This window comes from Pteropus medius, unplaced genomic scaffold, assembly GCF_902729225.1.
Source record: "Pteropus medius unplaced genomic scaffold, Ma_sr-lr_union100, whole genome shotgun sequence".
Lineage (NCBI taxonomy): Eukaryota > Metazoa > Chordata > Mammalia > Chiroptera > Pteropodidae > Pteropus > Pteropus medius.
Window position 1 is genome coordinate 336,953 of NW_024349569.1, and position 12,598 is coordinate 349,550.

The window sequence follows — 12,598 nt, forward strand, 5'->3', positions numbered from 1 at the left end:
TTATTTCCTAATCAGACCTTTCTTTTAAATCTCTATTTGCTTATCAAGTTGCCTATTTAACATCTTCAAATGTGTTTAAATGTGTCAAATGTAACATGTCTAAAGCCAAATTCTTAAGCTTTCATTTTTTAAACCTGTTACATCTGCAGTTTTTCCATTCCAGTTGATGGCAATGCCATACTTGGACATGTCAAATCACAAAACTTTTATTAAAGGAAAAATAATCCATAGATTAGGGAAATATAGTGCTTAACAAGCAGTGGAGCATTCTTAATGAGGGATTTTGAGCAAGAGTGAGTTTTATAGAATGTCAGAAGAAGCAATGTGTAAACAGGGCTAAGGATGGCTAGGAGGTCAGGGCTTTCTTTATAATGTAAGCAGGTCCTTTTTTTTTTTTTTGTCCCCATTAAGGTTATCTAGCTAAAGCTGAGTTGGAGGTTGTGATTGGTGTTAAGTTCCCTTGACAGGGAGCAGTTTCCTGTATGCGCAGCCTGACTTAGGTTTGGATTTGTGATGTGGACTGGCCATAAGGGTGGCCTCCATTTTGTGGGTCCTGATATACGAATTAATTTTATCAGATAAAAGCCTTAGAATCATCCTTTATTTCTTTCTCTCAAATGCATACTGTGAGGAAATTCTGTTAGTGCCACCTTTAAAACATAAAATCTACAACTTACTGACTCCATTGTTACCACCCTGGTCGAAGTCATTATCATCTCTCACCTTGCCTCCAAACCCTACCCATCTCTAACCCTTGCCCCTTGTAATGTATTCTCAACCTAGCAATCAGGGAGATTTTTAAATGTCACTTCTTGCTCAGAATTTTTTAATGGTTCCCCATCTCACTTATATTGAAGCTAAAGTCTTTATAGTGGCCTTCAAGGCCTTACATGATCCAGCCCTCTTGTTTTTCTGATCTCATCTGCTCTTTCCTCTGTCCTTACTTTGTTCTACCTTGAGTACATCTTCTATGTTCTACCTTGCAATGGCTGCTTCCTCTGCCTGGAATATTCTTCCCCCACATATCTTCCATGGCCAACTCCCCATTGGCTTCCCCATGGCCCATTTGTGTTTTTGAGAAGAGTACCTGTAAGGGAATTAGTTGTGATGTAAGGAGTGAATAATAAAGGGGCAGGGGGATGGTAAATGTTGAAATCCTCTTGGTCTGAAAGAGCCCACGTGTGAGATAATCCTAGACTTACTATACTAGCAATTAGTAAGAGTAATAATGAAAAACTTAAAGCAGCCTTAAGTTAGCCATTGGAAACATTTGTAAATCATGGTTCATAATTTGAAGGTCCCTTCACTTAGGCATTCTGTTTTGTAGAGAACAGGTTCGGTGCTGCTTAGTTATGACTTTTAAGGATATGCTCTTCAGTTTAACAGAATAAGTCAAAGAATTGCTTGAGTATCAAATTTGGAATCTATTATAAAAGCTTAACAGAAAACATTCAATTTTTAAACTCCTCTTTTAATTGGGTATTGGGGAAAATGTTTCTGTATTGACTCTTGGATGTTTTCATCAAATAGGAAAATGAAAATATGTTTCCTATTATTTTGCCATATATGATACATTTCAGAGCCTAACCAGTATTTAATTTATCTTGAATACCCTTTTAGTCCTCTTTACCTTTTTGATTTTTAATTGATGGATTTATGGTACATTTAATTTTATAAATTGTCAAAATTGCTTATGGAAATAGACTTAATTGACATGATAAAGTATTCTCTTATTAAGAGGGAATTATGAGTCTGTCATAGTCAAGAAAAGATGTGTGTATTCTTTCTATGGTTCTTTGATACTTGTTAGTTTGTACACCATTTTCTTAGAGGGAAGAATAAATGAAGAAATGAGGGTTATAGGAAAATAACAGTAGAAAAAGGTTAGTACACAAAGTGTATGCCATAGGATCACAAATCTGACTGAATTTTTAATTAGATAACATTAATATGTCCATAAGGTAAAAATAAACTAGTTTTTCAGGGAAGAAGCGCAGCTAATCCTGGTACTAAATTTTGAGTGAATATCTTTTGTGGGTTCTTGTAATAAGAATACTGTGATAAAAGTAGATACCTGGGGCAAGACAGTACAATAGCTTTTAGGATCAGCTGTATTTGTAGACGTGTAAGAAGCATCACTTTCTCTCACAAGAGTTTAATGTTAGTGGTTCTTCATTGGAGGGAAGGGGTCCTAACATTTTAATGTAATTTTATCATGAATTTGCTAAACATGCAGATTCTAAACTCAGCCTCAAGAGCTTCTGATCCAGCAAGTCTAAGGTAGGTTCTAGAAATCTATATGTGTAACCACCATCCTAGATGATTCTAATATAGGTTCATGTCAGATCATATATTTAGAAACTGCTTCTGGGTTATAATTTCAGGGAGTTCACATATTCTGCATAGTCAGTATATGAACATTATTTGATACAAGTGAGCAACATCTTCAACAATTGTATAGTAAAAACAATGGGTTTCGTAAGGGTGTGTGGTGCTGGTATCTTAGAAAATTAATGATTTTTGCTGAAATCTATTGATACCGGCAAAAGCAAGTTACATGGCCAATACTTAATTCGAAAAGGAACAGTACAAATGACTAATATATGGAGTTTCCCTTTTTCTCTTTTTAGTAATGTAATGAATTGATTTTATTTCTAATATTGAACGACTTTCACATTCCTGAGTTTAACCACACATGATTATGAAGTATTCTGTTGATATGCCGCCTGTTTAATTTATTAATATTTATTTAAGATTTTTGCATTTCTGTTCTCTAGTTAAATTGGTCTAGAGTTTCCATTTCTTGTTCTTTTATCACCAATTTGGTATCAGGGTTTTATTAGCATTATAAAATGAGATAGGTATCTTTCTGTGGGTTTTTGGGGGTTTTTTTTGGTCTTGTTTTTCAGAGTTTATATAGATTTTCAGTACACTTTTTGTGTGGAGTTTAGGACAGCTATAAAATCAGAGGGTACTATCTCCACACACAAGACCACCCTTACTTCTGACACCAGCTGCATGTTTGGGAGGCTCCCAAAACCAGCTTGAGGTTCCAAAATTCATTAGAAAGACTCAGATCTTACTGAAAGCTTTTCTACTCAGGGTTACATTTTATTACAGAGAAAGGATACAGATTAAGATCAGCCAAAGGAAGAGACATAAAGGGCAGAGTCCGGGAGGGTTTCAAACACAGAACTTCCCTTGTCCTCTCCCATGTAGTCAGGTCACATTTCACTCCTTCCTCAGTATGTGACAGTGCATATGGAGTACTGCTAGCCAGGGAAGCTCACCTAACTTTTGGCATCAAGAATTTTTATTGGGGCTTCATCATGTGGGTGTGATTGATTGCTCACATGGGTAATCTCAGTCTCCAGGTTGGCTGATCCAAAGTCTCCACCCTAAGTCGCATTGTTGGTGTTTCTGGATTGCCTAGCCCCCACTTTAAGACTATATGTGTATGACTAGTCCTCTTCCTAAATCACATTGTTAGATTATCCAGTATGACCCGAGGTCCCCAGGCAAATAATGACATAACATTCCAAGGGCCCAGCGATTATCTACTAGAAGCCAAGGGCAAAGGCCAGACCACCTCTTTGGACCAGACTGAATTATTTACTATATACACTTTTGTACAATGGCTTTTCTATTTTATGGTTGTCTTCCTGTGATTCCTTGCTACCAAATTAAATTTATAGTGATTCCATTATGGAAAACTGATTCTTTTACATTTCTCTAGCTATCTCTTAAAAATAACATGCTTGTTTTAACTGCATTTAAATTAAACTACTGTTTATCCTTTTTTTTTATTAAAGAATAAAGGTTCTCTTCAGTTTGAAGACAAGTGGGATTTCATGCGTCCAATTGTTTTGAAGCTTTTACGCCAGGAATCTGTTACAAAACAGCAGTGGTTTGATCTGTTTTCGTAAGTAATTCATTAATTCAAACTTTTTGCTAACATAAAGGAAATTTTGGTAATGCATTTCTATAACCAAATGAAATGTTTACTCTGGATTGGTCTGTTTACCTGTTTAAAATTATTACTAGTTGACCACCCCTAGGTTCAGTGATTTGCTAGGAGGACTCTTAGGATCGAACATAATCATACTGATAGCCATGATAATGATACAAAGCAAAACTAGTAAAATTATTACTAGTTGACCACCCCTAGGTTCAGTGATTTGCTAGGAGGACTCTTAGGATCGAACATATCATACTGATAGCCATGATAATGATACAAAGCAAAATCAGCAAAGGGAAGAAGGCAAATGGGGTGAAGTCTAAGAAAAAACAGGTACAAGTTGCCCAGAGTACTCTCCCTGTGGAGTCACACAAAACACACTTAATTTCCCCAGCAACAAGATTGACAACATGTGTGATATGTTGTCTACTTGGGAAGCTCACTGGAGACTAAGTACCCAGGGTTTTCATTGGGGGCTGGCAGCCTCTGCCTGACATGAACCAGGATTCCAGACCCTTAGAAAACGAGAGCAAGTGTTCATTGTCAACCATGTTTATACGAACAATTTAGGCACAGTGAGCCATTCTTAACATTTCAGGTAAGTTTTATGTCAGTGTAGGGAACTGGTGACCATTCAAGTTCTCAGAGGCCAGCCAAAGCTAAGAAGGCTTTTCTTAAGAATACAGCCTCAGGTCTGCTATGTTAACTCTTGGCTTTTGGCCAAATGACTTTACAGCAAAACTGTTATCAGTAAGACTCCACACAGCAAGGCAAGACCAGCTTGTTGTATTGATTGCAGTTACACCTTTTAGAGGTCTTGGTTTTAGCTGATTAAAATATATCCTATACACCATGAGGTTTATCTTAGAAAACTAGATGACTTTCTCTTTCACTTTTTATATAGATCTTTTTTACATGTCCCGAGGTATCAACTCAGGCAAAGTATAACTCTGGCCCATAAGTTGAAGCAGACCTGAGAGCTTTTGAGGGTTGAAACAGTTTCATGATAGTCAGGGTTCACATGGTACCCCAGGAAACAAAGAATTTACAATCGTTAGGGTATCCCAAGCAAGACATACATTAGGCAGTATAGATTAACAAGGCCCCCAGTGTGTCCCACTTCCCCTGGGTCCTTTTGCTCTAGAGTTCCCAATTTAGTCCAGTTAATTCAGTTCAGGCCTTGATTTCAGTTGGACTGCCTGAAATCAGTTCCAAATGGTTTCATTTATCCATGAGGCCAGTTCATTTGCCTAACTAGTGTGGATTTAGTGTGGATTTAGAAGTGTTCTTTGGGAAGTGCTGCCTCAGAGCACTGTTAGATTGGAAGCTCGGCAGTCAGTGTGAATTCAGGGCACTCACAGAAGCACGGAAAGCCTACACTAGAGGAGTTTTTCTTCAGGAAGAAGAGACAGCTTTCAAGAATAGTTCTGAAAAACAAAAATTAATGTCTTCCTCTCCTGGTGCTGGGTTTTGTTTTTTCTGTCATAAAATTAGTATGTCCAATTCAGTAATGAAAACTATTCATTTTTTCCCAATGATCCAGACCTGTAAGAGGAGCAAAAGCATTTTTACAGAAAGATATTTTTGTACAACTTAAGTAGAAAGACATATCACATTTAGGAATTGGTCAAGATGGAATCTCGAATTTTCAGAAATTTTATGAATAGGTTTATGTTACCTCCCACTCCTTTTGTCCTCATTTATCTAGTGAGCAACCTAGAAAAGATCAGTTTCTTTCTGAAGACAGCTGTGTTTAATAAACAGGTTTCCTTACTGAGGTGTGTGTACAAGGAAGCTCGGAGAGGTGAAGGTATAGGAGATAGAATCAGGTTATTAATACATTGTTGGAAAACTGCAGCTAATTCAAAAAGCTGAATACAGGTCAATAGCAGTGAGACATTTATAAGAGGGGTTCAAGAGTCTAGTCCGTGAGGAGTAAGTATAGTACCCTCTCCCAACTTGAATCTTGGCAGTAAACACAAGAATGTACTTAGTCTCTCTATCAGATATATAGAACCAATCAGTAGCTTGATTTCAGATGGCCCCATCAGAGATTAAGCCCTTTTTCTGTGGGTATCTGCAAGTGATTCAGATGATCCAACCAGAAGGCATGATGTTCTCAGTTTATGGCTTCACAGAGAGTGTCTTAAATCTTACGCAGTCCTCAAGTCAAAGTCTTGTTCATCGAGCACGTGCCTGCCTTAGTTCGGTACAACTTGTGTTGAGATTTATTTTAAACAGCCCAGTATCAGACAATATAGTTTCAGCCTAGAGTCAGATCCAACCAATTAGGATCTATGAATTCAGGATTCCAAAAAAGCCAGTGACTTTTCTTCAGCATCAGCAAAGCTATGATATGGCATAACAGACAGTCAATTCCAGGTCCAAGTTGATGATCAAGACTCTTCTAAGCTCATTTCATGTTGTCTTAAAGTCTAAATTAATCCACTCAAAAATATGCACATTGGGCTGGAAGATCATCAGCCTCTAAGGGTCAGACATCTGATTTCAAAAGAGCTTAGTAGCAACTAAAAACTACTTTTTAAAACAAAAGTGTCATGCCTTCTGCAGATTTCCTTTGTTTTCATCTTGTCTCCCTTTTCTCAGAGACACCAATAGGTAAAAATAATAGTAAATATCATCCATTACAGAGATTAATTCTGTTTCTAATACTTAAACCATTTAAATTCCAATCTCCTCACCAGCGGTAAAAAGCAAGGAAGATGTGTCTCATTAACTTTTATTTTCCAGCTTTCCTGACTGATATGATTCCTCTCGCATTTATGAAAGTCTAAGCATATACTGTTTTATATGTTTATCATATATCCAAATGTGATAGCCATAACATACAAAGCCATCTTTTAAACCTCTCATTATTACAAATTTATTTAAATCCTGGCAGTAAAATTCAGTATTTATAACATTAGCCATTGCAGTTGCTGAGAGACCCTGACTGGAATGCAAGGGGTACAGAGGGGTTGATGCAGCAGCAGTTAGACTGAAGTTAGCAGCAGTTAGAAACAGCTGGAGTGGTTTCCTCTCCCTTGGTTTATCTAAAGCTTTCTCCAGCTCTGGGATCTAATTTAACTATTATTTCCTCATGCTTGAAGGAGAGAGCAACACAGTTAACATTTTTGGTCCATCCAAAGCTTGCCTTTGAGAACTTTTGAGGCTTTTCTCTTCCTACTTGGAGGTGAGAACAAAAACCAAAAGTATCACCCAGCCTGTGCTTTTTCTCCTCTCACTTTAGTCAGTATGGCCAAAAGCAGCCAGGGAATTGAGTGAGCCAACTCTCCTTGGGTTAGATCTGTCATTTTAAAATTTCATAGATAGCTTTCACAACAGATACCAACTCAGCTGCTGTTTCATAGCCACCCAGGCAGCAAAGGTTTGTGGTCTTGCCACTTCATCCTTCCCTTTTCCCAAACAATCCTTTTACCATGCTTCAGTGAGTCAGAGTTGTTCTAGTGAATCCCACTTGTGACACCAACCATATCGGCAGTCTCAAGACCACACCAGGTTCACTGATTGCTAGGCAGACTCACAGGACTCAGCATATAGGTATATTCATGGCCATGTTTTATTACAGTGAGGGATACAAAACAAAATGCCACATAGGTGCGTGTGGCAAAGTCCAGGGGAAATCAAGTACAAGTTTCCAAGTATCCTCCCCCAGTGGATACACAGGATACACTTAATTCCTCCAGTAAGGAATTGTGACAGCACATGTAAAATGCTGTCTGCTGGGGGAGCTCAATAAAGACTCAGTGCCCAGGGAGCTGGTCACATAGTCAGCCTCTACCTGACATGAACCAAAATTCCAGAGTCCTAGACAAAAAGCAAGTGTTCAACATAAATCTTATTTTTTTTACATAAAAGGTTTAGGCACAGTGAACCATTCTTAATCAGGAAATGGTGAGGGCTCTCCCAAAATCTAAGCTCCTAGATGCCAGCCAAGCACAAGCCTTGCAACCATGTCTTCCTAAGGACAGCTGTCTCAGACCTGCTATAATTTGTGTGTGTGTGTACCGGTGAAATACTGTGAGTTGTAGATGTGTGATTGAATAATCTATACATGTTAAGCCGTTGTGCTCATTTTTTCTCTTTATCATATAAGAAAATAGTCTAATAATGTAGAACTTGTTGCATAATATTAACTTATATCCATGAATCTGCCTTTTGAGAAATTAGAATTCAATGAGAAACAGCTGAGACCTTTTGAAACTTCATAGCATTTATGTATACATGTATTTTTCTTAAATTATTTAAACTTTTATGAATAATATGTTGAATGTGGCAAGGGTTTTTTTGTTTTGTTTTTTGTTTTATTTTTGCCAATTTGTGTTGATAATATTTATCATCTAGAATAATACTTATTTTCTGTGCACTCCTGACTGAGAACAGGAACATAGTATGGTGGTTTTCCTTGCATAAGGTATCCTTCCAAGTAGAAATAGTCAATAACCTTGTACTTGCTACAATTAGTGGCCTCAGCATCTCATTTTCAAAACTCCTTGATTTTCTTGGACTTACTCAAGGTTGCTCAATATGTGGTCCTTTTAGGTTAAAGGATTCCTGTATGTCTTACCATGTATGCTGTCACCAAAATTGGAAGACCTATATTAATTGAAACCTTTCCAAATTTTAGCCTATTTAACCATATTAATAACATTTAGATTGCTTATATCTAAACCTGAGGTACTAAAATAATGTACTGACATTAAACTACATTGGCCAGCTATATGCTTCACTTTTCTCATAACCTGTGTCATGGTTTCTCAGTGCATTTGGGGTAGTTATAAAAAACCTTGCATGGCGGGATGTTTATCACCTCTGGCCTTCATCCTCATAAAGTCTAGTAGTGGATACTCCCTACCCACCTCTCATTGTTGAAACAAAAAAAAAATCTCTCACGTGTTTCCAAATGTCCTGATGGGGCAGTAACTCCCTCAGTTGAGACTGGCTGCTTTAAATACATGTTTGGTTTGACTCTGGTGTGTGAAATAGAAGCCAGAATTGAATAATTATTTTCAACTTGTGAGACTTTAAAGAAAATTCCTTTCTATTATAAATAATTTCTAAAAAGATATTTTTCTTGTTCCTAAGCTGATTTTTATGATACCACTTTTTTTTTTTTCTTTTTTTCTGCCTCATCTCAGTCATCTTAGCTGACTCATCCTGTATGCCAGTTAAATGTTGATTTCCTTCAGGGGTCCATATTTTTCCTTTTCTTATACCCGAGTTCTCACTTCTGTATAAGCAATTCAGGTTATTTTTCTGACTCGAACGTCCAAACCTATGAGATCTTTTGTTTCCTGCATATATCTGTCTCTTAAGTTCCATATGTACTCCATATTTTGAATCATAAAAATCTGTTATTCATAGTCTCAAGCTAAAAATCTGGCAGCTACCATGAACCTCCTGTGATTTTTTACTTCCATATTGAGTCAATTTCTTAGTTGCATAGATTTTTATTAAATATCTCTTGAACATCTTTCTATTCCAGTTGTCTTTTTCCTCTCTGTCTCACCTGAATGATTACAATAGTTCTCCATTTCCCTACCTTCTTTGTTGTTTTCTCTGTGTGTTAGTTAGCTATTGCTGCCAAACAAATTGCTCTGAAACTTATCAGCTAAAAAACGACAAACATTATCTTACAGTTTCCGAGGATCAGGAAGTTAATAGCAGCTTAATTGGATAGTTCAGGCTCAGGGTCTCATGAGGTCACAGTCATGCTCTCTGCAAAAGATTTGGTCCTGTATTCAACTAGGACTGAATGATCTCCATGCTTACTCACATGATTGTTGGCAGGTCTCAGTTCTTCACTAGCTTCTCAGTTCCTCACCCTGTGGAACTCTCCATAAAGCCATTTGCGGTGTGGCAGCTCATTTTTCCCAGAGTGAGCGTGCTCCCAAGATAGAAGTCATGATGTTTTGTAACATAATTTTGGAAGTAATAAGTCGTCACTTCTGTCATATGCTATTAATCATACAGACAAATGCTTCTACGGTATAGGAGGAAACTGTGCACAGGTATAAATACCACCAGGAGATAGAGATCATTGTGGGCCATCTTAGAGACTGTACATCAGAGTTAGAGGACGCAACGTTTAGAAAAATCCTCAAATTCTAGTTTATATCATTATGCAAGAGATTACTTTGAAAAATGAAATAGTCAAAATAAAGAAGAGATCTTTGAAATAAAAAATAAAAGCTAAATAATAAAAGACCAAATTAATAATTTGAAAAATAAAATCAAAAAGTTCTCACTGAATGTAGAGCAGAGTATGGAAAATTAAATAAAAAGAGTATGGAGGACAGACCTAGAATTGGTTAACTTCTACTTAAAAAGAGTTCCAGAAGGAGAGAACAGAAATAGTAGTGGAGAGATATAGTCTAAAAGTTTAAGAAGAAAATTTCCCAGGGCTGAAAACTCTTGTCCCTTCGTACCCATTCTATAACGCTTCATATTGAAAGTGCTAACAAAAAAACATGCCTAGACATGACCTTAAGGACTTTCAGAATTCAAGGATAAAGAAAATAATCCTAATTCCAGAGAAGAAAAAAGTTACCTTTCAAACAAAACAGACTGTCCCTATTCTCTTTATTAGCCATTTGGGATGCAGGAGGTTGATGGAAAATATTCAAAGGGACATTATTTTGAAACTAGTATTCTATACCTAGTCAAGTTTTTAATCAAGTTTAAGGTAAAATGGACATTTTCAGACAGGTAAAGATGTAGAGGATGTAAGGATCTGCAGAAATGGAACAGGCATCCTTTCCTCTACCACTACCAACTTCAGCTGTCAAACAGATTGAGTTTTATTAAACTAACAGAAAGAGGTGCTCTTAAACTGGAAATCCTAACCATAAAATGAATATAAATAGAAAAAAAGCAGACATCATCCAAAAATACAAAATACAAATCAAAGCATTTTAGCTTATAAAAATTGTTCCATAGAAACCAACTACAAAGCAGAACACAAATGCAACACTCCAAACTGAATTTAGTATCCTCAAACAATCATTTCGGGTTATAAAAAACAATCTTGAATCTAAAATTCAAAAGCTAACTAGAGAAATCACAAAAAAAAAAAAAAAAAAAGGAAATGAAATGAAAATCGAAACTTATCTTGTATATGTGGTTATATTCCATTTTTCTTCCCTAATAGTATTTTATCTGGCTCTTAAGGAGTTGATCTGTTTTATAGGTTTTTTTCCTGGAACCAAATAATCACTTTGATATGATACATCCTATAAGAACTTCTTGGCTCCACCTAAGCCATTCTTAAGTGGAAAGAGTTTATAGCCTAAAATGCCTGTAAATGGAAAAAAAGGCTAACAGTCATTGAGCTAATTTTTCATTTTAAGAAATGAGGAAAAAACTTCAGCAAATTAAACCTAAAGAAAGTAGAAGGAAAGACAAAAGCCAAAATTAATGAAATACAAAATAACTATGCAATGAAGAAAAGAAAAAAGGCAAAAATTAGTTCTTTGGAAAGAATAACATTCCATTTTTGTTCATTATCAAATTATAATTTGCTTCTTTATTGTCTTTTCTGGTTTCTTTGATTTATTTTTTCCAGTTTCTTAGTTCTTTTATTGAATTCTTAATTTATTATTTTTATCCTTTAAAAGCATTCAAGGTTATGCATTCTTTTTCTTAATACTGTTTTTATCATTATAGGTTTTGTGGTATAAAGTGTTTTTCTTTTTATTACTTTGTTCATTGTTAGTAAATTTTTTTTGTTTTCTTTAATCCATGTATTATCTAGGAATTTAGCTTCTAAGTAGTGAAGTTTTTGTCACTTTTTAATTTATGGATTGTGATCAGAGAAATAGCCTATAAAAATATCTTTTAAAATTTTTGTATGCATGAGCTTTTAGGAAAAAAATTATCGTTTTGAGTTGCAAGAATCTTTACTCATATCTACTGATTGTATTTTTAAATTCTTCTATGTTTTTAATTTTTTTTCTTCTAGATTTTCAAATATGGGAAGATTTTGTGATAGACACTGTTGATTAGCTAAGCCATACTCATTCCCAGTTCTCTCTGCCTTGTGTGTCTTCCACTGTAGAGGTTGGATCATTTAATATTCACTTTTTTGGCTTCCCTTGTGCTAGGGTAGCCATGTGACACAATTTCGGAAAATAGGTCTATAGGAGAAGGACTTCTAGGAAAGTCTTTGCTTTCCAGATGAGTTAAACTAATGTACCTGGCACTATCCTCCCCTGACTCTTTTGACATGCTAAGATGACAGTGGAGAAAGAAAGATCCTGGTGAGTCTCTGAACAAACACCAGCAATTCTCTAGCTCTAGATTTCTTTTATATAAGAAAAAGAACCTAGTAATAAATATAAGCCACCGTTAATTGAGTTTAATTCTGTTTTCAGCTGAGTGCATCCTAACTAATGTAAGGGTGTTTAAAGTATTCCAGTGCATTTGTATGTATCAAGTTCTTGCATATCTAATTATTTTTGTTCTACATTTTGATATATATATTTTCTGGTGTAAATAGATGGACATATCTTCATAAATAATGCTTTTTATCATTATATAATGTTCCTTCTCTCTAGTTCTTTTAATCATAAATTCCTCTTTGGATGACATTAATGTATCTACCTTGTTTTCTTTTGGTTT

The 12,598-nt window shown here is 35.8% G+C and overlaps 1 protein-coding gene across 1 annotated transcript in view; it reads left to right on the forward strand.

Moving 5' to 3' along the window:
- Positions 1–12,598, forward strand: part of CUL5 (cullin 5) — an 82,720-nt gene that overhangs the window by 14,753 nt on the left and 55,369 nt on the right. The window contains exon 2 of the mRNA XM_039883161.1: positions 3,813–3,922. Within this exon, the coding sequence (XP_039739095.1) occupies positions 3,813–3,922 (110 nt within the window). The remainder of the gene's footprint in view (positions 1–3,812; positions 3,923–12,598) is intronic.